The 27344-nt window shown below is 42.1% G+C and overlaps 1 protein-coding gene across 1 annotated transcript in view; it reads left to right on the top strand.

Annotated features, from left to right (window-relative positions):
• The window catches only part of SORCS3 (sortilin related VPS10 domain containing receptor 3), a 276335-nt gene that overhangs the window by 128688 nt on the left and 120303 nt on the right, over positions 1-27344 (top strand). The window contains exons 3-4 of the mRNA XM_048310943.1: positions 1653-1752; positions 20538-20696. Of these exons, the coding sequence (XP_048166900.1) occupies positions 1653-1752; positions 20538-20696 (259 nt within the window). The remainder of the gene's footprint in view (positions 1-1652; positions 1753-20537; positions 20697-27344) is intronic.

Below are 27344 nucleotides of genomic sequence, written 5' to 3'. Positions count from 1 at the left end.
ACAGAAGAGTGGTAAGTGCAAATGGAGCTAGTGTTAGCTCTGGTTTTGTATTAAAGAGTTATCCAAAGCACAAGGAAGTTGTTTAAGACTTGAAGCACCCTGACTGCCAGCTGTTCAAAGGAGAAAGGTTGGCTCAAGCCATTTAAGGAAAGAATGACTTTACAAAGTATTTAGAAATTGTCCTGAAGGAGGCACTGAAGGAAGTGTGTTGGAGCCACATCAATGACAAAGCAAGCTTTTGACTTCATGATTCCTACTACTTGGAAGCCTGAAACCAGCTGGCTGGTTTTGTGGCTTAGCCCTTTTGGTGTCACTCTGGACTCCTCTAGCAGCAAGGAGAGCAGCAGAGCTGGGTGCAGGCTCTGGCATTGCTCAGTTTCTGTAGCCACATGAGTTGTACTGTTCATTGTGATGCCAGAAGTGGCTTTGGGCCATTTCTCTGTCAGACAGGCAAGGAGCAGAGGATTGGTCTCGGGCAGAACCATGAAGCTGCAAATGCTAGAGGCTTGTTGAACTTAGGAAACCAAATTACTAGAGCTAGTTACTGGTAAAGGCACTGAATTGCTGCATGTTCTCTGATCATCTGTCCAGTAAAAAGCATGATTAGAGAGGAGGGCTGGGACCATGGATTCTCATCCTAATAACATTGTAGGTATGTCCAGATAGGCTTTTTGTGAGGGCCTTGTCCATCTACAGCGGGTTGTGTTTGCTCTGTCCCTATGACAGAAACTGTGCAGGGTTGGGAGCCAGGCTCTCCCCACTGTTTGCATGGGGTAGGGGGGCTTGTCAGGCAGGGTCTGACACCCCCCTCTGGTGCTGAGCACTCTTCAGGTGTGGGATCCTGTACAATGTAGCTGTTGGGTTGTTCTGGTAGGAAAAATCTTGTTTGTTAGGAAAACAAAGTATGAAAACAGTAGAGAAACAAGCAGGGCAAGGTGAGATATCAAACATGCCCACAAATGAGGAGGAGGACACTACAGAAAACCCTCTGTGACGAAGCAGCCCTTTTCCCCAGTCACGAATAGGTAATACCACCCCCAGATCATCTGCTCCTCTGGGTGGGATTTGCTGGTGTAGGGGCCTGAATCTGTCTCTGTAACTCAGAAAAATTAAATGCCTGGCACAAAGTAGGATGGGGGTGACTGAGGACTCAAGATGCCAGTTTAGGCACATTTTTATCTAGACATGAGTTCAGCTGTTACAATTCTGAGCCACATTTGGATCCCCATCTTCAAGTCAAAAATCAGCCTACCTAAATAAAACTGTTGTTAATGGGTTTAATTTGGATTCTTATGTTGGATTTTTCTGGAAAGAGAAAGGCTAAGGCTGCTGCTGATATCAGAGTCCTCTTATGTGTAGATATCGTTTGCAATCCCACACTGGCACATGAGGGCAGTGTCCCCAAAGTCCACCTTCATGGGTGCACCACAGCTCCCCAGATGCATAGGATCAATGAATGCAGAGACAGACCCTGCCCCAAAGAACTGAAGTTTTCTTCTCTTTTCTGCTGGCCATCCTGAATGAAACACAAAAGCTTGTGTTTTAAGCATAATAATGCTCCAAGCTGTAACTTTGAGCATCTGTTCACAGTCATTCCCTTCCCCTGAGCTCTAATAACCACATAAACTCTTTTTGTCTCCTCTTTTCTCCAGATCAACAGACTATGGCACTACCTATGAAAAGCTAAATGACAAAGTGGGCCTGAAGACTGTGCTAAGCTACCTGTATGTCAGTCCCACCAACAAGAAGAAGGTAAGGGAGAGCCATCAAACTGGTAGCCATAGAAACAAAATTACTGCATTCTGAGAGGAACTATGATCCTAAAGTGAAATCTCTTGGTAATTCACAAGAGCTTGAATTGGTGTCTGAGTTGCACTGGTGGAATTCCATGGAATCCTGTAGAACTGATCCTGTTTTATGGCGATGAAGCGCTTAGTTCCCTGCTGAATGTGCTAGAGAAATAAAGGTTGGTTTTATTTGCTTCTGACTGTTACAACTTTATAAAGAACTCAACAAATATTTCTGGGTTTCTTGCTTACACTGGCTTTGGCTATTACACATCTCCCTGCCTTGCGTCTCCTTATTATTAGAAATACTGAGTAAAAGGCATTTATTTCTGCCTTTGACTCTTTTTCCCCACATTTGGAGGTAAAGATGTAAATGACATTTTCTTTGGTTGCATCATGTAAGGGGGCTGAAAGCAGAATATGCCTGTGAGAGTGGGTGGAAGACCTACAATTTGATTTGGTTGTGTAGGAGAGAAGATGAGGTCACAGCTTTCCAACCCCCTGCTCACTCTTCCCACATGATGCAATTAGGGCTGCAGCTGGCTCACACAGCACAGCCCAGGAGCTACTCCTCAGTGCCGTTTTGGTTTAAAATTATTGCCTGTGTTGATTCCGGGGAGGCAGTGGGACAAAGATGCTTTCAGCTACCCACAGAAATCAGTGTGGGAAGGCTGCAGCACAAAGCTAATTGCTGACAGTGAAGTTGTGTTTGGACAGTGTAGAGGCCCAGTGCAACATATTTGGCTTGATCACTTCTAAACTGTCCATACCCTGTCTCCATCAAAAGATAGTAACTTGTTACTTGTACTGTTCTTATTATTGCTGTTGTGTTTTCCATCACTGCTCAGTCTACAGATGTTTTGGGACTGATGTTTATTTCAGTGTGTGCAACCATGAGGCAGATACAGCTCTGGTTAGTATGTGTGTTTGGATGTACAGGGAAGAGGAAGAATGCAATGGTCAGAGTTCAGCTTATATTTTTCTTGGTGCAGAAGCTGAACTATTGTGACAACTACCTTGACTTTTCTTTTTTTTTTTTCACTTTTTTTGTTTCCTGAGCAAAACAGATTAGGATGTTTTGTAGTGAGTTTTCCTGGCTGTCACACCCCTCCTATATCCAATATGGGGGGCACTGAGGAGTTAATTCTTCTTTATTCTGTTTCCAAAGCAACTCTGCCCACCCAAAAGCACCGTCAATATGCTCAGTTACAAATCTTACGTCACTGGTGTAAAGACTCCCTCACAAATCAGAGTATGAGGATATATTATTATCTTCTAGCAATTTCTCAGGCTACTGAGCTTTACAGATTAGCAGTCTTCTTTTTTTTCCCCTTTTTAAATTAAAACCACCTACATTTCATCATAGGCCTATGTAGACCTATCTTTACCTGCTCTTTACTCATTTGAGATTAGAAATTTAAAAGAAATTTTTTGGTTTTCTGCCTGAAGGCAATGATTTCTTGACCTATCTGTGCCCTTCTCATCTCTTCTGAAAAGTCTTATGAAATGGAGAGACAAGCTGTAAGGAAAACCGATAGGAAACCAGCTTCAGTGCTGGCTGCTGTGGGAACAACTTGCTTCCTCCATTCTTTCTACCTCTGCTAAATATATGAGCACAGTTACTGTGCATGCTTAAACAGCTGGTCTGTCTGAACTCTGCTTTGTTAACCATCAAGCAATTCCAGACATTCATGTAGCACTTGAGAAGTGTCTGAACAAGGTGTCGCTGGACCGGAGTGTCTGAAATTTGTCAAATTCAGGTTTGGGTTTATTGTCCACCCACTCCTCTTACAGATTCTTGAGGTTATGCACTGCAAGAAGGGCACTTGGGTTGTAGTAGAGACTCTTCTCCCAGTCTCTCTGGGTGAATATTGTTCCCGTGGCTTGGAGAGTTACACAGAATGTTTTTGCTGAGCTCCTGAGGACAGCTGCCAATATTGAATCACAAAGCAATAGGTGAATCAGTTGCATCCAGCAGAAAAAGCCCAGCTCGCTTGCGTTTCACCTTCAGCAGCAGAAGTGCTGCCTTGTTGAACGTGATGCAGTGATCTCTTGTGAGCTGCAAAAGAGGTCTTGGCTTGAGGCAGGAAGTGGGGAGGGAGGTACCAACAGTAACACACGTGCACAGAGCCTGTGTGCACACAGGAACCATGCAGACCTTTCCAGGCAAGGCGTTTCCTCCTGAGGCACTCACTCCCAGGTGCTGATTGGAGCCTGCATGCCTCGCAGCTCCTGTGGATTTCTGATGGGTTTGCACGTTGTTGCTGGCCCTGTCTACTCATTAGTGCTTAGAGGATTAGCGCTTACTTGGAGGAGGAGAAAAGCTTTCTATACGTTCATTACTAATTGATTTACTAGTGAGAAGGATAATTACTTCTCAGCTACCCTGCAGAACTACAGTGGGAATTACCTGTCAGATTTCTTTGAAGGCCCAAAATGCCTCTTTTCAGCTGTTAAATGGGAATTATGTGTTCAGCCAAATGCCAGTTATATAAACATAATTTACCTGAATTGTGGCATAACCCTGGGCTCAATTATGAGGCAGGGGGATTTAAAAGCTGGCATTTTGTGTTCTTCTTTTAAAAGAAAAGCCTTTTGTTTCTGATTTCTTTTTTTGAATAACTTTGGTGGGAATATTTTAATTTCTTTGCCAACCTGTGCTTTATTTCTTGGAGGTCAGATTTAGTCTGTGGCTGCTCCTTGCTTTTACATGTTGCTGCTGGGTGATACCCACCCTCCTCATGCACAGAGATAACCAAGGCACAGAGCAAAGACTGAGCTGAGGTGTCTTTGGCTGTGGTGCAGAGCTGGGTCCCAGAGCTCCTGCCTGCTCCCAGGTGCTAGCCAACCTGCTGATGGCTGCTCTTGGAGCCGAGATGGGGGGTGTCCATTTCCTAGAAATCACAGAAGGTATTGGGAAAATTCACTTTACCCTTGTGCAATTTGACATTTGCGGTTATGATTAAATCAATGTAACAACATGCACGTACTAAAGGAAGTTGCTGGGAATTCTTCTTCCCAGCTGTGACCCCTCCTGTCTCTCAGGTATCATTCACAGTGGTCAGGGCCAGCTTGGTAATCTGAGACCACCCTGGGTGCTGACATAAGGGAACTACCAAGCATTGTGCAGCCCACTGTGAATCTGCAGACTCTGGCTGCATCGTAGTCAAAATGCTCCCTGCCGTGAGCCAGGACTACTTCATCTTCCCATGCAGCTGTCATACAGCTAATTCCCTTCCCCTAAGAACTAACAAGTTCGGGGTTTCACAATGCTTTGCAAGTGTATGGAAAGCCTTTGCTGCTGGGAGTTGAAACTGCCAGACTTGGATCTGCTCTCCTGCAGGTGGTTGGGCTGTTTCTCCTTTCACTTGCACAATAGGCACTTGTGTTTGGATCAGGAAAATCTGCACTGAGCTCTCCTTAATGCTATGAAATTCCAGGTGATCATTGCCCCTAGCAGTCAGACAGCTCTGAGGTCCTGGGGACTGGCTTTCTTGAGAGTTCCTGTTTTGAGCTCTGGTGAGAAGCCAAGTGCCTGCAGTGTTGACACTCCCAAACCCATGAAGATGCTCTAACAGGCAGAGTGTGTTCCAGGGCACATCTTCCCTTTCAGTGCATCTGCCCACCCAGTTGTTGGCCTGAGAGAAAGACCACATGTGAGGCATCTGCTTTGTCCAGTTGCCAAATAGGTTGGAACAAGCAGGTGATTCATGGTGAACTTCAGAATGGAGAAATTTTCATATTTGCTTAGCAGCACCCCTTCCTTACGGATGAATGGGATTTAACAGCAAATGTTTGAGTGCTCTGAAAAGCTGAAATTAGCAAAATGCTTAGCTTTGGCTTTTCTGCCCTGTAGCCTGTTGTCTGTCTTTGGGATATGACAAAAAGCTGCTTACTCTCTGCTGGGCAGAGATCTCGGTTCCCTGCTGACCTTTAATTTAATGCTATATTTTGGGCGTTAGTTACATTCTACTAGAGGCAGATTTTCACAGCGGTCTGGGAATTGGAATTATTTCTTCCAAAACACTAAGGGAAAAAGTCTCTTCTATTTTAATAGGAACATTTCTCTCAAGATTTAAATTTCCAGTTTCTTTTTATCCCAGTTCTCTTTTTTCTTTATGGTTGCTGAAAAAATTCTGTTAGAAAATTGAATAAATTCCACAAAAAATTAAGGTTGTGAATCTTTGGTTAAATGGCTGCACTTCAAAATGTCACTGCTTGGAGCTGAAGTGCTGTGATTCCCTATTTTCTAGCAGGAGTTGGTCTGCTGGGTGAGATCCCCTATTGTGAGAAAACTTGCTTTCTTCTTGGTTGTCAATAACAGGGTTCATTTCAGAATTGATGCCTCACAGAGGGATGTAAAGCCCTTCCAAAGGGTGCAGAAAGAAGATGAGAATTGAAGTCCCATATATCTGGAGCACTGCTCCTTTCAGGCACGGAGGTGCCACTTTGAATCTCGAGGATTTGTTGAACCATAGATTTTAGGTTTTAAGTTTTCCCGTGAAATATTCTGTGAAGAGTGCTTATTGTTGGTGAAGATGTTGTTTAGTTGAAAACCCAGTTCTCACTATGAACCTTTTATCTCTACCCTTGGGAATACTGTGGAGGTGGAGACGATGGAGTTAAAAAGAATTTAAAAGAAAGAGGGGGGGAAAAAGGAAGAGAATAACAACTCTGACAAATCAACCTCAAACCCGCTTTCCTGTATAGAGCATTGCTCAGATAAGGTGTGGATAAACTGGAGGTCCTGATTGCATTTAAGATCTGAGGTGACAGTTCTGATGTCTTAGAAATACCTTTCTTCATGGATTTGCTTTGCAATTCAGTTGGCTGCAGTTTTTTTAGCTTTTCCCCTGAGCTATTACAATCATTGTTGCAGGTGATGACTTGAAGAATTAAAAGGTCTGTAGCCTTTTATGCTGACTGTCTGAACAGAGACATCATCCAGCTGCAGTGAACGAAATGAGGACTCTCCCCATTTTTCCCTTAAACCAGAACGGAAGCATTTTAGGTTTTATTTAAAGGTAGACCTTCCAGCTAAAGGATTTGAATAGTTGCAAACAGAGTAAAGCAGAAATAAAGTTATGGTGCTCAGTTAAAGAGCTTTGAGAAAATGGTTTTTCAGACTAGTTTCTTAGTTGTCACAGCCTCAAAATGGAGGGGCAGTACCAATCACTGAAGCTGTAAAAGCCTAAGGCATGCTGTGCCTCTCATACCTCATCATGCCTCTGAACTTGGCCCATCAGGAGGAGAAATGTTTAGAGAGTAAGAATTTCTGAAAGATAAATCTAATTAGATTTGTTTGTTTCTGTGCAGTTTCTTGGGAGTGAAGTGCAGCAACTGTTTACAAGCTGGCAGAGAGCAATGTTGTGTTGCTGTTCAGGTTAATGAAGGAAGAAATTAATTGTCTGTAATAGTGTAATTGCAGAGGAATGCATCTACCTGACTGGTGACTAGCTAGAATATTGGGAGTGATACCTCCCTTTACAGAAACGGGAGATCCCAAAATGAGCACAAGTGACTTTGACCTCCTCTTTATTTCTTCTTGCTCATTTGGAGAGTAACTGAGAGCAAAACCTGTCCCAGCCTTCTGTATCTCCAAAGGGAATTCCTCAGCTGTGCTTGGAGCCTGAGGGCAGAACCATGGCTCAAACTTATTTTGGTTTTTCCTTCATTTCTTAGTTCCATGCTCCCAAAGGGAATTCTAAAGCATTTTGTTTTCTCCTTAATCATCAAATGTGTGATAGGTTGATGAGGCAAAGATTCCAGCGTGTACCTGATGCTTGCTAGCCCAACCTGAACTGAGCTTCCATGCTTAGCCACAGCTCCCATTAATCATCTGCTGCTTTTTCCTAAGACTGCATCCCAAGCTATTGGCGAGGAACTGAGCTCTGGAGTATCCTAAAGGCATTTGGGCTTTAGGAAGATGGAAGGTTTCCTTGGACCCTTTTTCCTCATTGTGCTGACACTGTGATCAAGGGTCTGTGCTGCAAACTGGCACTTCTGATGTGATCTTGAGAACGTATTTATAACTCAAAGGCAGTGGGGCTGAGTTAGAGCCACAGGGCAGGAGTGATGGAACAAGTTGTTTCTACTGTCTTTTATCTTTAATCTTTCCCTCCAGCCTAATGGAATACAGTCAGTAAATAGCCCTTGGTTTTGCAGCTGCCATTAACAGGGACTAAATTACCTGAGCTGCAAATGCAGCTGTAAAAGTCTCTGTGTGTCCCCCTTCTCTGGACCCATTGAGCTGTGTATGATGTTCCTGTGTTTCTCAGAACTCCAAAATCTGTGCTACCCAGTCCAGAGTTGATGTGGGCAAAAAGGAAGGCTGTGAAACACAGTGCCTGGCTTAGCTGAGCTCAGATTTGTCTGCTCTGGTTATACCAGAGGATTGTGCAAATGTGACTGCATTTGGGGTAACATCTCAGTGTATCCATCTCATAAATACACTTCAGGGACAGTCAGGCTCAGTCTCCAGAACTGAAAATTTAAATAGAGGAATAAAATGTGAATGAAGAAGTAATATTTTTCTTCACTTACTGGTGTTGCAAAGATGATTTCCTCAAGGTCACCCACAACATCTGTGAAAGAGTGAGAGGATGTGTGACATGACATGTTTTATCTACAAGGTGCAGTCTGGTGAGCTGTTGTACGTGGGATTCTCTTTGCTTGTCCAATTAATTCAGCTTGAATTTGGCACCTGAGAAAAGAGATCATGTTTGTAAATGTTTGCAGAACTGTGACCTGAAACTGTGTGAAAGAAATCCTGAATTAGGGACGTTTTGTAATACTTCAAGAAGAGGACTTCAGGAATTTCTTGTTTTGAAGGGTTTTATGTTTTCTATTTTGAATTCAGCAAAGTCACATTTTCAGAATAGGTTTTTCTGACCTTTCCTATGTAAGATATATCGTTTCATGATGCTGGATGACTGGGTTTATTAGTGTTTTGAACACGGTTCAAGATCAATGAATGGAAAATGCTGAGCTATAAAGGCATAAATACTTCTAAATCTTTTTTTTTTTAAATCTTTTTCAGTATTTCCAGGTTGGTGTTTTTGTTGTTGCTGTTTTTTTTATTGTCGTGCTCCAGGGAAGGCTGTCCCTCAGAATTCATAAATATGAAAACTGGGGATTCCTGGTGTTTTTTCAGTTAGTTCTCTGAAGAAGCAGATACATTTAAAAACAAACAGGAAAAAAACCCCAAAACCCCAAACCCACTGAACCAACCCACTACTCATCAGCTGTTTTCTAAAAATAAATGCAATTGAGATAATTAACAAAATACTTCCATATGGCATTATTTAATGGGGCAGAAGGGAAGAAGGTTAGAAGAGAGGTCTAAAAAGAAGCAGCCATTTACAATAAAAACCATCCTTTCAGTGTTTGTGAAGGAAAAAAAGTTCATATATTACAAAACTTGAGTTAGGGTTGTCTTTGTGTACCTTTATGCATCTGTATTTTGCATCTTTGTACCTCCATATGCCAAATATGGCAAAGAATTTTTGGAGCAGAAGGACAGTTACCAGGTAAGAGTGATGAGCTTGGCAGGATATTGGTGCATGTCTATTGACAGGGCTGCTTTGTCTGGCTTCCTAAAATTCACTCCTTCTCTCCTGTTGCACTCTCTGCCTGCTTCACCTTGTACTGCTGCAGTCAGGGCCCTACGGAGACTTAGGGATGTTACAAGGTTGTAATGACAAGAAATGGGATAAAACTGGAGAGGTCTCATCCACGGGTCTCATCCACATTCAGACGTAGACTTCCCAGAGCTGGCTGTCAGAAAAACAGAGGTAGTTTGCTCCAATTTAGGCAGTGAGTGTTAAAGGACAGATCATGAGTTAGGATACTGACTAAAATGAAGCTGCAATTTTGTCACATACCATAACCATCGCTTTCATGAAGTGGGCAGAGTGGAGCTGTGTGAGCTTTCAGAGTGCCTTGCCTTGGTTAGAGGGAAGAGAGGGTCTGTCAGGAGGCATCACCTTGTACAGGGCTGCTGATATTAACCACATGGCCTGTCAGCAGGGTGAACACAGCTGCAGGTCCCGATATAGGGCAGTTTTATGAGACATTTTTCCTGTCTCCATCCTCTTTACCACTCTCTGAAACATGGCCATCTCATTTACTGCTGCAGCACCAATAATACATTAATTTATGAAGTATGAAAAATGAGGTAGTTTTGAATTAACGAGGAGGGGCATGGTGCTTCACAGACAGCAGGGTTATCAATCAGTAATAGTGAGTCACTTCATCCTGTTATTAAAAAGGAGGGGAAAATAATAGAATGGGTGGAGAGCAGCCCTTGGAAAAGGGGCAGGTGGGTCCTTTTGAAGACCATATAATGATCTGACCTTGATCTTTAGTGATAGGAGGTGGTTCACCAACACTTATTTATTTCTCTTTGAGGAAAATTCTCCCCCCATCCCCTGCCAACCCCAAACCCAAAAATAAGTGGCAAAATATCCTTTTTTTTCATTCTTTTACAAAGTGAGGAATAGAGAAGCTCAGCATTACTGAGTGAATTCTCATTTTAATAGCCTAGATTAGCAGGGTCTGCAGGGCACGTGCTGGCCACAGTCTCAGTTTCTGCCGCATACGCACATCAGCCTCTTAGTGTCACTCTAATGTCACCTCTGGTGTGATCAATTCTGTGTAAAATATTTTATCCCAAGCAGCACTGGGAAACCTTGAAACACTTCTGTGACTGTGTTAGAATCAGTTTTCTTCAGCATGGAGCTTGGCTGAGCTAGATCTTTGAGAGGTATTTCAATATGTCATAGAGTGTTTGAGGCTTCTTTTTACACTAGTGGGAGTTCATTGCCCTTCACCCTCTTGGTTCTAAGATGGCTTTTTTCATTGTATACAGACAGATGTTGCTGGACTCCAAAAGTAATGACAGGGGATTTCTAAGTGGTGCACAGATGCAGTTAAGGAAAACTCAAGCTGTAGTTTTCTTAGAAATCTAGGCAATCTACACATAGACCAGTCCTGTCTCTGAGGAGAGATTGGTTCTGCCTTTTACAGTGGGCCCTATAATATTTTAATTCTCTGTTGCTGACAAAAAAAGCTCATCTGACATCTTTTGTCTCCCTTGGAACCTTCCTGTGATCCTTAAAAATTCCTGCAAGAAAGCAACTAAACTCCTGAAGCAGCTGTGCTCAGAGATGTGAGAGGCAATGGAATGGGCACAAGGAATGCAGTGCCTAGGACCTGGAAGTGGGTGAAAGGATGGAGTAAGCTTGGCAATTTTCTGGCTTTTGCCAATTGATTCCTAAACCAAAGTGTCAGGGTTGTGTTGGAGATAAAACCCTTATCCCCTCTTCCAATTCTGTTTCCTTTTACACTGGTTCTTAGGACACCGCAGTGACCGGAGCTCATGTGTGTGTATGAAGGGATACAGAAAGGAAAGTACACGATTTTCCCCAGGCTGTGAAGTGTCAGTGACCCTGTTGGAATAGGATGTAGCAGCTGTGGTTCAGTCACTGGGGCAGTCACTCACCTGCTCAGTGTGTAATTGCAGACACGACCACCACCATAAACCTGCAAGGACTGTTTCATTGGGAGCTAATTATTGAATGTAAGGGAAAATGTCAAAGCCGGTGGGCTGCTACTTGTGAATCCTGTTCCTAGGTCCAGAACATTCCCATATCTGGCACCTGCATCTCTGGCACCCAAGTTAGCATGCAGAGCTTGCAGCCTCAGTGGATAGCTTAAAGCTGACTGCTACCATGCCGAGCACTGCACTGCCGTCATGTTTGGTAACTTTAACCTTTAATTTTTGGGGGCCTCAGCCTTGCATCCAGAAAATGGGTAGACCTTCTCCTATCATCTTAACTTCCTCCAGTGGGGGGATGTTAGGAAGAGAAGTACATTAGGAACAGTAAGGGGCATGAGTAATAGATGCCAGGTAAGTAAATTGAGATGGATCATAAGCATCTGGACATGAACTATCTGGAAGTGATAAAGCTGACTATTGTCTATGTTCACTCTGCAATCTGACTAAAAAAGCAGAAAAATAAAGTAGGTAAGCAAAGGAGAATCAATGATGCATTTAAAATTGTATTCAGATTTAATGGCCTCGAGGGAGATACATAATACGATTTTTATTTTTCTAGAGAGTCATGAAACACTCTAGTGTCCTCAAATGAAATAGACTGCTGAATACAGGCTGCAAAAGTTTACCCCCATGAGTAACTATCCATGCACATCTTTTTGTTTTCTGTAATGGGGCAACTACTGTGAGTAAACTTATACCCACATGTAAAGTGTTCTCCCAAGTGAGACCTATAATCAGAGGAGTGTTTTTATATAAATGGTGTTCTCAGTTCCAGCAGCTGTGCTGCACACAGCCTCTCCTCACTGATAACATTATTTTCTGTAACTATTTCTGCTTACATGGTAAGTTACTGTAATGGTGAAAATTACTTTGTAGTTCTATGGAGACTAGCACAACCATGCATTTACTCAAATAACATATAATTATAACAGTGAATGCTGCTTTTCTCTTTCTGTGAACACAGTTTGGGATCAGAGCTGTTCCTTGTCACTAGAAAAAGCTGGTGACCGCGAAACAGATGTGTCAGATGTTTTAACAACCGGGGCTTTCCTGTGTAGAGTCGAGAAGAGTAAAAAGGCATCATGCAGAGCTAAGCTATGCAGAAATACCAGACTCTAGAGCAATATAATAATATCAGTCAGAGGCTTTGCATTTGTGTGGAAGCACTGGTTGGTGCCTAAGGTCACCAGCTGAGGTTCCTGCTACTACGGGTCCAGGCCCATTCATAGAAGTGCTGGTCAAACTGGATGTACAAAACCAGTGGTGGTGCTTGTAACCCATTTGGCAGTTTGTGGAGGAGAAGTCAGCATGAACATGCTGTGACACAGAAAAGCCTTTGGCAAATTAGCTGCACAGCACTGAAGTGGCCTCAGGAAGGTGGGAATACTGTGGCAGAGGCCTTTGCTCTGATGATCTGTGGGGAGCTGGAGAATGTGCAGCTGTAACAAGAATATAATGGGCTGGAGTAACCTTGGATAAAAGCTGCCTTGCTGTGACAATGAAAAGGTTTTACAACCAAGCATGTGGCTGTTGCCAGTCAGTCATTCTTTGCCAGGTCAAACACATGCTTTTTGGATGGCTTCCATCCCCACTGGCACCTGGAATTTAACAAGCAAATGCTTGCTGTGCCTTGTAATTAAAAGTGAAAAGTACATGTGTCCAGTGCCAAAAAGAGGAGAGAAAGAGGGGAGGCATGTTGTTCTGACCTGCTCAGCAGCAAAACAAAGATGAGATGTTCTGCTTTGTTGGGTCTGTTATGATGGCTTATTCCACTCCTCTGCATGCAAATTGGATCCAGCCTGGGATTTGGCATAGTGGGCAGGTTCAGATGGCAGCCTTAGAGTATCTGTGTTCTTTTCCCAGCCCTGATTTTTGTCTAAGTCTTACAGCCATGATATATTTTCATTTCCCACCTGCCAGTGAGGATGGCAGAGTGGTTTTCCTTGAAGAGCTCTTGCTTTATGCAATTTAACCTTAATTTGCTCCTGATCCTCGAGGCCTCTTGCATGGTGCATCTGTGCTCTTGCACAGGTGCTGGAGGTGGTGATTAAAATGGAGTGCCCTCTCCATAGGGAAGGGAGTGTGTGAGCTTGGAATTCGTGAAGTGTTTTGTTTTGGTGTGGCAATTTATGGCAGGTATGGCTGAAGTGCCAAAAGCCTCTTGCAATTTTGTACAAATATGAACAATTAGTTGTAATTTTAGTCTGGGTATAATTGGATATGAGAGACAATAGAAGACAGCAAAAGATTAACCAGTCTGGTTAAACAAGTGTGGTGGGCTGATGTGCATCTCCTCAGAGAAAGCAAGGTAGTGCTGGTCCTCATTTGATGCACTCCACTGATGCCCACTTTTGTTTCAAAAACCCTGCTGTTTTATGTTAAAGAAAAGTTTTCATTTTACTGTTTATTACTTTCTTTCTAGTAATGGTTCCCTTCTTTCATGTACCCTCTACAAAAGGCAAAATATTCTACAGAGACAATGAACCTGCATGTCACCGGAGCAGCATCGTGTCCTCTGATCATTCTCTCTCAGTGCTGCAAAGATGGGGAACCCACACATGGGTTCCCCATGATGTTGCTGTCTTCTCAAGCCAGTTTGGTGGATTAGAGAGCTGTCAGTCTCTGGCACAACTGGAGGAGTCTATGGAGGAGGTCTTCCAGAGGGGTTGAATGCTTACATAAATAACTGCTGACATCTGAAAAGTTCACTGGCAAGCAATTTGATTCTGCAGACTGGAGGTTGTTTTGTAATTACAAAGAATTCCTGATGGGAAGGAAGTTCTGGAGGGAGGTTAGTGTGAAGTGTCTAAAATGTCTTGAGAGAGCTATTTGGTTCTTTGGTCACGGTACATATAATGCAGACCCAATGCTAAAGTCTCAGGAAACTCTTATTTCATTGCTTGGTTTCTGTGGGTGCCTGAGTCATTTTTCATTATCCAATAATAAATACAGTAGTGAAAGTCACCTTTAACACTTAAAGATTGCTTGGGTTTTATGGGATTGTATTGAAGTGAGTGCCAAGGTATAAAAGCCTTATGGTTGAGGTACTTTTATAACACATGCTTCATAAACCCTTATAAAGTGAGTGCAGTGCACTTCATCCTTTAAGATTACAGCACTATGGTTCTGAGAGTTGGTGATCTGACGCTATATTCATTAATTAAATCTGCCATTAATGTTAAATTTCGGGCAATAAGAAGTGAAGTTACAAGAAGTTGAAACAGGTTAGGTCCAGACAATTTATCTCTCATGAAAGCTCAGTGCCCCTTTACTGCTTGAGTGATGGCCACAGGTTATCCTTAACATTAAGGAAGTTTTTGAGCCATGTGAAGGAAGAAGGAGTCCCAGATCTGGGCTACTCTGTAGCACAAGGGTTTGCAATGAGCATTTTCCTTTTGGGACATAAAGTAAGTAATTATATGAAAACTGTTGCCCTCTTCATGAATGTCTTGTTTGGCTTCCCAGAGAGGAAATGTCTCTCTTGTCATAGCTGCTGATCCCTAAATAATGGAGTGAATTTCTTCTCTTGTAAGTAAATACACAGGATTTCTCTCTAGAGCAGATTTTTATCACTGATGCATCCCATTTTTTCCTGTCTGACTGATATGCTTGGTGACCAGGAAACAGAGGTTGCTTTCACTGCCCCCTGGTTATTGCAGAGGTCAGTATATCTCCAGGGCAGTGAGCAGGTATTTAGCCATTCTCAAACATCTGTGGCACTAGTGCAAATCATTCAAAGACACCTTTAGCTTAGCTGATTTATATGGGTGTTACTTTTGCTGGTAAGTAGGTAGTTACTTGTGGTACCAGCATTTCTTTTGTCTCAGAGGAAATTGGGCTGGTTTAATGAAACTGAAGTTTTTTTGTTGAAATGGCATGTAGGGATGAAAGAAGGAAAAAAAAAGGATGAGATTTTCTCTGCAATGAGTTGCACCTCTCCTCCATGGGAATGGCAGAGAAGGGCTTTAGATACACTATGTAGCTGTGTTCTGAGAGATTTGGGTTGTGTTCAGACCTCTGGGGGCATCCTTTAGCTTTCAGGGCAAGTAATTGCAGTAATGATGTTGGAGAGAGAAAGAATGGGAGGGGAATGAATAGCCAAGTCTTTGCCAGTGAGAAATTTCAGATGGTCAGACATGTAATCTAAAATGCTTCAATGTACTCTTTCCCATAAGAGTTCCAAACTGTTCATATTTAATTTGTGATGGACTGATGTTTTGAAGGAAGAAAATGATTTTTTTATCTTTAAGCCTTTAAATGTCACTCGATTTTGATTTCTCAGTTTCAAAAGGAAGAGAGGACATCAAAAATCCAAAGCAAAAATCCTCCATTTGCATTGACATTTCAGCACAAATTGTTGAAACTCTTTGGCTTTTTAAACTCAAAGCTACTATGAAACTTTGTGGGAAGGAGACATGGGACCATACAACTCATTAAATGTTTTAAATCAAATTGGAAAAGAAAAATTACTGTATTTTTCTTTCTTTTTTAAAATCTGTTTTGTTTTCTCATTGATGATGTAGATGTGGCTAGGCTTTAGGAAGGATCTAAAGTGTTTCTGAGTTGAGGGGCTAGTGGGAGGCCATAAAAACCCCCAAAAAAGTCTTTTCACTTTTAAGCTGAGCACATTCAATATGGAAATCCCTATGAACCTGTAAACATGAAACCTCAACTTTCTGTCTTTGCAACAGTGTTTTTGGCAAAACTGCCTTTTCAGCTGTAGAAGAGGATAATGCAGTGCTACAGAGTAAATTCTAATACTTTGCTAAGGAACTGGGTTTGTTTTGTAGCTGTGGTGGCTTGCATGGTTTGTAGGTGTTTTGTTGTTTTTGTTTATTATTTTAAAACTGTTTTGTTTATTTTTTTTAGAATAGCCTTTTACATAGGTAAATGTGACTGGGACCTCTGGGAAGGACTGCTTATGAAAAGTGCATTAAAGTGAAGAGAAGAATCAGGAGGCAGTACACAATGGTTTAATGCTGTCTGTTTCTCAGAACAAAAGACATTTATTTGAACTTCTTTATTCATTTGACGACTCTCTGGTGCTCTTTTGCTAATGTAGCTCAGTGGTACTATTGCTACAGATTATTGCACCTATAAACTGGTCTGTGCTGATTTAGGGAGATGTGCTTTGGTAATTTACAGTGAAAATTTATGTTCGTTGAGAAAAATAAAAGGATTCCTTGAAAGCTAATATTAATAAAAATGCCATTTAAATGCCATTTATGTGGCATGTTGTTTTGGTTGGTGTTTTTTTTTTTTTTTGTCCAGGGGTGGTTTATTAACTAATTCAGCTATGTACAAAACAGATCTCTGTTGTGATCTCTGTGCTCAGGCTACCTGTATCTCCATGCCAGTAGAGGATGTTGTAGCATTGTGCCTGTGAGCAGTGTGCTGGCTCATTGCTGTACCGTTCAGTATTCCACATCACAGCTGTCTTTGTGCCTGGCTACCCTGGGGCAGAGGAAGAGGAGTATGTCACCATCTTAACTCATCCACCTGCACATAACCCATGTGAAAGCAATACCAAGGAAGGTGTTTATATTAACCCAGTGACATACTTGGAATTTTGAGCTGGCTAGCAGGAGCTCAGGTTCTTAGTTACAAATCCTACCCTAGTTTTTATTACATTAGCCCCATCTGAGGGCATGACTTTTTTGTGGATTTGTGCTGTAATATGGTGTCACTTTCCCTCCTCCCTGCTTCTGCATTTGAGCTCCTTTAAGGGTTCTACACACTCTCCCAACAAATCTGAGTGACTCTTAACTACTGCTGTGGTTTGTGTACCAGATACGTTATGGCAGGCATAGGTATGACTTCTTCCTGCCTGCAGCTTGTGCTGTTTATTCCCTGGGATAAATCCCCTTGAAGCGTTCAGAGCTGGATATGTTCCCTGCTCATGTACTGAAGATCTCAGTCCATGTACTGTAGTTAATGTTCTTGCAAGGGGGCCTCTCCATATCATCTTCTTTCTGTGTGCTTCCCCACTGCTGTCTGGTGTTCTGCCCACCTGGAGTTCATTCAGAACAGCTCTGTGTGTGTCACCACTGTCCCCAAAGCTCCTGCTTTAAAGGAGATGCACCATGTCCCAGACAGCTCTCTTCCTCAGCATCCATTCCTAAGGAACTATCTGAAGTTCAGTCTGATTTTCAGCCTGTTTCTTTTTGGTCTGGTGCTTGCCATTCATTGTTAACTGGATTTTGAAAGTCAGTAAAAGGTATGTAGCATAAACTAACTCACCTCAAGCATGTTTTCAAGGACTTAACCCTTTGCAGTAGCCAGTCCTGCCTCCCCTTCCCCTCTCCACTTAAACTAGAGGAAAAAGCAACTGAAAAGAATGTTTTATACATGCCTGTGTATATATATAAATAATCTAGAATGTAGAAAGACAAAATGTAATTTCCTTTTGAACAAAGGCTGCCATTTAATTTAATATTATAGAAAATGATTAGAACTTAAACCCCTATAAATTACATTTGACAACTCTCTGGTGCTCTTTTGCTATTCCTTATGGCAATTATAAATGGCAACACAGGGTGCTGGCAGAAATGCTCATTCTGACTGGAGTTTGTTTATGTCTCTTAATGAAAAGTGATTAATCTATATCACTGCTGGGGTAGATCCTTCGTCCTGGCCCTATAATAAGAAGTGGTGGTTTCAGGCCTTTGACAAATGTCCTGCTATTTCCCCTGCTAGAAGTTCCCTCCCCCTATAGCTTCCATGAGAAAAATAGAAACAATAAAAAAAGAAAAGCCCAGAGTTGCTCACTTTTCTTTTTCTGCGTGCTATGTAACAAACGTGTGTGCCCGTCCGAGCTGTGTGGCTGGTGGTGGGCTTTTGTTTTTCACTCTGAGCCTCCTGGTTTTTCTATCCTTCTCTGTGTAGGATCAGCCTTTCCTGGGAGGATGGATGACAGCAGAGGTGTTGGATGTGTTCATTTCTCCATTTGAAGGATGGAGAATGGATATGGGAACTGGGTGAAGGCACGGGGCACAATTTATGTGCTGTCACCTCTAGATATGACTGTTGTTAGGTTCTTCCATTTTTCCTAGCTTGGTGGATTTATTATCTGATCTTGCAACCACTGTTATGCATCCAGAAGAACAAATTGGCCAGATTTGTGAACCATCTGGTGGAAATACTGTCTTTCTGGTCTCATATAACCATTTCTTTAGCTATCCACAGAAGTGCTGCAGATTGTGTGTGAAAGGGGAGAGGAGATGTTTTGCGTGTGTGCTACTTCAGGTCCGTGCCACTGTTAGCTGTGTTGTGCTCCTTATTTGAGGACAGAATTCCAGCAGTGACCTTTTAATATACAGCATTATTAACTTTGTAATCTTCTATGACATCAAGTAGAAAATACTTTATTCCTGAAGTAACCTTTATTTTAAATATAAGATCTCTCTGGATTGTCTTGTTAAATGGGTGGGCTTACATCCTTCTTCCATTCCATATAAGCAAGTGATTTTTACTGAACTCTGTTATAGTTCTTTGGCACAGGCAATATGCTTTAGGTGAACAGGGGTATAAAATGTCTTTGCAGTCTAAGTCAAGAGTGACAGAAAAAAAAATCGTTCAAACAGTTGTGAAATTGTTATTGTTTGGAGCATAATGAAATTGATATTTTGATCTGATTGGAAAGAAGAAATACACCAAAGCTTCTTTCTAGGTGGAGATCTTGGAGACCTCTTCTCAGACTAGTTCCCGGGGAGTCAGTTGCATATGGGAATGTTTCTCGTTCCCCAGACTGTGCACCAGAGCACAATTCAAGTGCACTTCTTCATTACTTGAGGTGCAGCTTCTTGTGGGAGTGGCTGGAGATTGATTTTGGGGCTGGTGAGTGGTGTATGTGAGGGATGTTGAAGGTGCTTTGACATCCAGCTGGATTCATACAGGTGGCTTCATCCTGGGAAAACGTTCACTCTAGTTCAGCTTTTCATTTCTTAGTGGAAAGGATCAGAAGCCATTGATGTTATACTCCCTTTCCCTTGGTGACTTCATGGAGTTAATGAGGTGCTTAAGATTAAACAAGCATTGAAATTTTTTGCTTGATCAAGGTCTAACATACCAAGGGTTTTACCATTCCTTGTAACTGCTTTTTGCTGTCAAAATTAATGTATTTCCCCGTTGTAGTCTTGAAGTTGGAGCTCTGTGAAGCTGGGGAAGAGAAGTCAATGTGGACAAAAAACAAAACTGCAGTGGATCTCAGCTAATTGATCATTCTGCAGTGAGCTAAAAAAGGCCATTCCTAGATCTGTTTTTGTGCTGAAAGACAGTTTCTATATTTAATTCAGCTGCTGTATCAACAACCTGCTGTGTTTAGAACAGCTCTAATTTATTTCCCACTGTTTGCCTTTATTTTATGGTACTGGTATTTGCTTTAATGTGAAGTCGTTTTCTCCAGATGTTAATAAGATGGTGGTAATGTTTCCACAACATTTTTCTTGGTAATGTCTATGCAGAGTTTGCCATCTGATAGTGCGGAATCAACCCATTTTAAAGTATCGGTAATAATTTTCTAATTAAAATTAGAGGCTCAGAAGTGTTTTCCTCCCTGTACAAATTGAGGTCATATACTTTCCTGTGCTTGAGGAAAATTATGTTTTCACTGACTGAATGATGGTCTCTTACTGTACACATTGGGAGTGTGATATACGAGATCGTGTCAGTGTTTGCACATGTGCATGTGCACTGTACCCAGATGCCAGCAGGTGATGCAGGAAGGCATTCTGTGCTTCCAGAGAGGTGATACTCTCCTTCATTGCACTGCAAGCTGCCAGATAATGAGCCTTAAATCTCAGGGATGCTCTGTTGTTTATTTTTGGAGAGAGGATTCCACATTGGGTGAGAGGTAGAGAGAAGAGGGTCCAGGAAAGCCTGGTGTGGCTGCCTGATGTTCCTATATCCAGCCAAAATCAACTTTGATACATAGAATTTTTCATTCTTACTGGACTTTCTGAATTTTTCCAGATAAAATGAAAAATGGGAATCGCCAAATAAATCAGCAAATGAATTGCCAAATAAAATGGAACAGAAAGGCTAAAAACCCACCCTAATTCTGTGGGCTGTTACACTCTTGAGTGATGGTCTGAGTACATGTAATAGGAGTCAGTGCTGCATGACCTCACTCTTAAATGATGTTCAGTTTCACTTTTCCATTAACACTCTTTTCCCTCCATTTTTCTGTTTAGATCATGCTTCTTAGTGATCCAGAGATTGAGAGCAGCATCCTCATCAGCTCTGATGAAGGGGCTACCTACCAGAAGTACCGTTTGAACTTCTATATCCAGAGCTTGCTCTTCCACCCCAAGCAGGAGGAGTGGATCTTGGCCTACAGTCTGGATCAAAAGGTGAGCAACTGATGTAATGTTTCAATGATTATGAGCTAAGAGTTGAAGGGGATATTGTCTAGAACTGCTCACTTTCAGGGATGATGAAGAATTTATCGTGTGCTTTGCTGTTCTCACTTTGCAGGTTTAAATGTGCTCAAAAGCCATGCAGCGACTCCAAAGCCAGTTTGCTAAAAGGAGCTGAGTGTTACAGTGAGCATGATGGGTGTGCAAACCTCAGTGGTGGAAATATGATGAAAGATGAAAAGAATTAGAAATTTGACATGACATATGGAGCTGTTCTAAAAATCTATTGATTTGTAGGCACAGATTTCTAGCTGTCTCTGGGGATGGAGTGCTCAGGCTGAGTCGGTCTGTAACAGCTGGCTGGTGAGCATTGAGGGGTGCTCATTCTGCTTGCCGACTGGAAATCAGGGAGCAGCAACAGATGACAAACTCCTCTGTGCCACTTGTAAGCCACTTTGCAGTGCCTTCTGTGAGTGAGACATCTCCAGTCTGTTACTTTGTCCGTAGCAAGTTTGCTGTTGCATTGCACTCATCTGTCTTGAGGGGTGCTGAGTAGAGCAGGTGCAATGTGGTAGTAAAGTGCCATGGCTAAGATGTGTGCTTCAGTTCTGGAGCAGCAGTCTCCACTACAGCCCAAAGTTGAGACACAGGATGATCAAGTTACAAATTCTACGAAGTTTAACACTTGCCAAGCTTTTATCTTTCCTCTCTTACGTTTCTCTCATCCCTAGACTCTGGAAAGCAAAACCATGCTGAATAACTACTAAGTTTTCCTCATTGTGGTGGGTTGACCCTGGCTAGGTGCCAGGTGTCCGCCAGGGCCACTCTGTCACTCCCCTCCTCAGCTGGACAGGGGGCAGAAAATGTAGTGCAAGGCCTGTGGGTCGAGATACGGGCAGGGAGAGATCACTCAGCCATTACCATCATGGGAAAAACACACTCAGCTGGGGAAATTAATTGAATTTATTGCTTATCAATTGCTTATCTACTTTATCCTACGCTACTGTATCAAATCAGAGTAGAGTAATGAGAAATAAAAACTAAATCTTAAAACACCTTTCTACCACCCCTCCCTTCTTCCCAGGCTCAACTTCACTCAAAATTTTCTCTCTGTCCTGCATCCCAGCAGCAAGGGGGGCCAGGTCGTGGGGGCTGATCTCAGTTCATCACACGTTGTCTCTGCCTCCTCTTCCTCCTCAGGGGAGGACTCCTCACACTCTTTCCCTGCTCCAGTGTGGTGCCTCTCCCACAGGAGACAGTTGTCCACAATTTTTTCCAATGTGAGTCCTTTCCACAGGATGCAGTTCTTCATGAATTACTCCAGTGGGGATGTTTTCCATGGGAGGCAGACTTCAGGAACAGACTGTTCCAATGTGGGTCCCCTGTGGGCTTACCTGTCCTGCCAGTCCCGACCCTTCTATGGGTCAAGGGGTTGGCTTGCCTCACCATGGTCTTCACTGTGGGTTGCAGGGGAATCTCTGCTCCAGTGCCTGGAACACCTCCACTTCCTCACTGACTTTGGTGTCTGCAGCACTGTTTCTCTCACATATTCTCACTTCTCTCTGGCTGAAGTTGGCAGTTAGTTTTTTTTCCCTCACTTCTTGAAGATGTTATCCCAGAAGTGCTGCCACTGTCACTGATGGGTTTGACCTGGGCCAGCAGTGGGTCCATCTCAGAGCTGGCTGGTGTTTGCTCTCTTGGACAGCTTCTTGCAGCTTTTCATAGAAGCCACCCCTTTAGCCCCCTCCCTGCTATGAAAACATTTCCACACAAACCAAACATGTGTGTTAACCTTTCAGGTGTGGGGGTGTGTTCTGGGTGGGATTTTCAATTCCTGCAGTTATTGTTGAAGATTTCTGAACTAGTTAGTCTCACATCCCAGCTATAGGAACAATACAGCTAAAATGCTGTGCCTCTCTATTTGAGAATTTCATTTGAAAGGCTGGTGCAAGTTTTTACCAAACTAGTTACTGAGAATATAATTAAATAATTTCCTGTTGCTCTGCTTCCCACTTGTTAACAGAATGCTGTGGCAGGCACCAGCTGTTTTGCTGCTGTGCTACTGATGATTCTTGAGTGACATTTGCAAGAACAAAGCTATTGTAAATACACTCCTTTCATAGTATCAAGTCCTTACTGTATGAAGGAGTTAGTCAAATGTCAAATAGTATTTTGCAGTCAGAGGTTCAGTGTAACAGGGATTTTGAAGTAGGCTGGAAAGACCAATCTATTTATTTGATGTCACAAAATGGCTTGATGCCACTTCTAAACTGGAGGTAATGATTTTGCATGATCCTGGTGTTTATACAGACAGGCTTGGAAGAAACAGGCATCTGATGAGGTGGTCATGTATGTGAGAAGCCAGATGAGACATCCTGAGTGTGCATTTGCAAAGAGATCCATCTGCAGCGAGTGCAGAGCATCTGCTCTTGGGTTGAAGCACTGTACTTCTACTTGCAGAGCTTTGTAATCTTTTTTTGATGTTAGCCACTGGAAGGAGAAATCAAAATACAAGATAGGCACATGTGACTGACTGTGAGGTAGTAATTAGGCTTCCCTGATCCAGTACAGCAATAGCAGACCAGGGCATTTTTGCTTCTACTCCTTGAAACTAATGCATCTGTGTGCATACCTCAGCTGCTCTCTTCTGCCCAGGAGAAAGATAAGAAAAATAAACTGAGCTAGAAACACCCTGAAGCTGCTTGCATTTTATCCCAGAAACTGAATAAAACTGTTCACAGAGTAAGAGCAAGGATTAGGTGGTCTGCAGCTTGTTGGTCCAATGGAAATGTTGCAATGCCAAGTTCAGGCTTTTCCTTTATGTCTGCCTTTGCATTCAAGGCCACTCATGATGCTTTCCTTCACTGGTCAGAAGGATAGCTTGAAGTGCTGGTTCAATGTGGGTCCTAGAATGGAACCATAGAGCAGTGCTTTTCCCAGTTGAAATGTTTGTTTAACATAACTGAGGTATAGATTGTGCTGAGCCACATCTTGGGTTACTAAGAGTCGTGAAAGAGCTGTCATTCTGACTCAGGATCACGCAGCTTCGCTGCAGTCACAGCTGATACTGAGATAATGGGCAGTGCTGTTAGAGCCTGACAGCAGTGCCATGTGAAATCCCCAGATGAAGTCTTCTGAGAGGCCAGTGTAATGCACTCCTGCATGTCTGGAAGCAGGAGTGCTGCCACAGCTGAGTGGGAACCAGAGGTCAGCCTTTTCCTTCTCTTAGGTTAGGCCAATGCAAGAATCAAGTCTCTTTTAGGCTTTAAGTCCCATATACTTAAGAGTATTCATCATGTCTTTCGCATCTTCAAAAGATTGTTGTGGTTGTTCTCTTTTTCTCTAGAAACCAGATCTGGATCTCACACCTTCACATTCTACTGTGCTGTGCCTTCTCTCCTAGATGTGGTTATGAGATCGTGCCAACGGCAATGACCATTTGATCTCTCTGCTGCTCACCAGAAAAGAGATATCAAGAGCTTCTACAATAAGTGGCTACAGAGGCTGCAGTAGTGCTCTGCAGTTGTGAGGAGGCTATCCAAAGGGATGCCATGCTGTCAGGGCCTAATTGTCCAACTGCAGCCTAGTCCTGCTCTTACTCCTCTGTCCTTTGTTTTTGTGCCCGTTTTCCTGTGAGGCAGCATGAAGTTGCCTGGCACAAAATAGGTGGAGCTGGATCAAATAGTGCTTGCTTTCTCAGTTTATATGTCCATTTTTTGGGGATAAAACTGCTCTGAAACACTTCTGATTTGATGCATGAGAGGAAATAAAATATAAAGTTTATCATTAGCCTGCAACCTGGAGATAATATTCACCTACAGATACTATGACAAGGAAGGTGACTTGCTGGATGCTCTGCAGTGCAGCCACTGCTACAGTGGGAGACCATATTCTTCCACCCCTCTAAGTTCTAGAAGTGTGTTTGAGCCTTAAATTATATTTTAATGACTCCTTTAGTGGCAGATTTAAAAATACAAATAACTCTGAAAACAAATCAAGTACATACAATTTGACTCCCCGCAGCAGAAACTATTAAGGGAAGATCTAATCTATCCTCATGTAACTGTGAATGAGTAAACAAGTTGGAAAAATTAATTTCATATCTTAGATTAAAAGGTATATTTCAGATTAATATTTGTCTTATTTTTCTCTTTCAATTTAAATAATAATAATGTGGTATTTTAAACAAGCTGTAGTCAACTCAGAAATTAATGAGAATGATGAATCTGAAAATCCATTTTGCGTAGTATGTTCCACACAGTAAAATGAAATACCAACACTTTATGTCCCTACAAATAATGAATTTGGTAACCACCTAGATAAAAATATTTTAAAATTGTTTTGTTTATAAAAATAGAAAACAATATTAAAGTTTTTGTATGAAATGAAAATAGTTAGTGTTTTGGATCTTCCCATTAAAAGGTTTTCCTCTAAGGTCTTCTGACCTACAGTTCCATGGCTGTGATTCAAGCCTTTTTTTAATGACTGTTTCATCCTAAACATCCGTCCTTCTTTTTAGCTAACTCCTGCACATTTGACAACAATATTAAGGTATTTATCTAGCTGATTAAAGAAACAACCAACCAACTAAACAAAAATAACACATTTTGAATGTCCTCTTAACAGAATCATTGTCTCTTCCAAGTTGGCGTTTTAGAAAGTCTATTCCATATTCTAACACCTTCTTCTTTAAGAGGAGGAGCCCATCTCTTCTCAACAGAACTTCTTGAAATACGGCTTCATACTGAGAAAGCCAAAGACTTTGTGATGTTACCACTTCCATCAACTGAAATAGCTGTATGCAAAACCAGGCACCAAATCTTTTATTACCACTGCCACATAGATATTGTCCTGCTTTTTCCTGCCTAGGGCAATTCCCAGGAGAAGATTCAGTGAGAGGGAGCTCAGCAGGCTTTCTGAAAGATAGATGGCTCTGTGGCTGCTAGTTACTTTGTTGATTTAAGGACAAATCACAGTTACCACCATTTGTTTTCTCTTTGTAGTATCCAAGGAGTTATTGAGGATACTTTTTCGGTATGAGTCAACTCAGCATATCGTTCCTGCTCTTAATTTTTATAGCCAATTAGGACCCTCCTCTGCCTTGCTAACTCTCCTGTATGATCACATAAATGCAGCATGGCTGAGCCAAGAAATCTCTGTGTGTGGGCATGAACACGTAGCAAGTTCATAGACCCTGATATCTTCTCACAGTGTATAAAGCACATGCAGGAGGAGTTTTTACGGGGCTTTAAGCAAACATGGGTGGGTTTACTATTCCCTCCAGAGCAGCTATGTGACATTGTATAACTATCAGGTCCTGGGAGATTAAATGCATCTTGTGAGTTGAAAATCTTGGATCTCTTCCCAGTAGCTTTGTGTGTGTGTGTCTACTTTATTGATAAAATAGTGCAATCTGATGTGTGCACGTGTTGGTTCTGTTAATGGCCCCCTAAGTGGCCTTTGGCAGAAGGTGGACAATATGTAAATGTTACAGACAATTTGCTGCAGGTCAGACTGGGTCTCACTGGGAGTGTCCATACTTACACTTGGTTATATAACCCAGTACACAGGGAAAATGGGCCTTCAGCCTCCAGTTTTCATGGGTAACTTTGCATTTGCAGAAAATACATAGGAAACCATTTTAAACAATCCTTGTATCAAAATATGGTGGGAAGGGGAATATATGAAAAAGGTGCAATATTGTCTGTTGGAAAGCCTGGAGAACTTCTCTGTGGAGGGCTGTGAAAGCTTCAAGTCTCCCAGCACAAGCTTAAGGTACAGATTTCATTGCTGTCAGTCACAGTGACTGGGGAGGAATATCTTGAGTTGATCTTACATTTCTGATGCTAATATGTCGAATGTCTTATTATTTGTCTCATTTATCCAAGGAACCAACTAATTCTCAATAGGCAAAACTTCTCACACTCCGATACCTCTCTGGGGAATGGGTCAGTCTGGAGGTAGAAATGGAAGGGCGTTTCCAACTCCATGGCATTTCTCTCAGAATGACATTGAAACTTTCAGAGCAATATGCACAACTCTCCTGCATGAATATTTGTTTAAAAGATAATTTTAAAAAGATAATTTGTTTAAAAGAGAAAAGATTACTGAATAGGGAGAGAGATACTTAAAATATTTCAAATCACCATTGTTAAGAGAAAAAAACCCCAGGTATGCAAGGTGATACAATTCCACCTCTTCTTACAGACCAAACTGCAACTTGGAACCTGCTGGGAATAGGTAAGAGACAGAATAATTCAATAACATACCAATTTAAATTCCCCAGCTACACCATTACAAATTTGAGAACATTAGATAAACAAGAAGTTTGGCAATCAGTGGCTTCTCTCTCCATAGGGCTTAATCTTCAGCAGAAAGTGAACAAAAGAAAGTGGGTATCTCATTATCTCTTTGAATGAGGTGATAAATAAGAGGTGCAAGATAACATTCTGCTGTATCACCAAGTTGCACCTGGCAGACAGTATCAGGTCTGACTGGGGAGATTCCTTTGGTGTGGGAGATGTGGCAAGTTATCTGAAAATTGAATGCAGTGCATGTCACTGCCTTGACTATCTTGACTAGACACTGCTGAATTTATAAAAAAACAAATCACAGCTAACACTTGGGACTACATGGGAAAGT

This window comes from Corvus hawaiiensis, chromosome 8, assembly GCF_020740725.1.
Source record: "Corvus hawaiiensis isolate bCorHaw1 chromosome 8, bCorHaw1.pri.cur, whole genome shotgun sequence".
NCBI lineage: Eukaryota > Metazoa > Chordata > Aves > Passeriformes > Corvidae > Corvus > Corvus hawaiiensis.
Note: the sequence above shows the minus strand (reverse complement) of the source record. Positions and strands in the feature narration are given on the sequence as shown.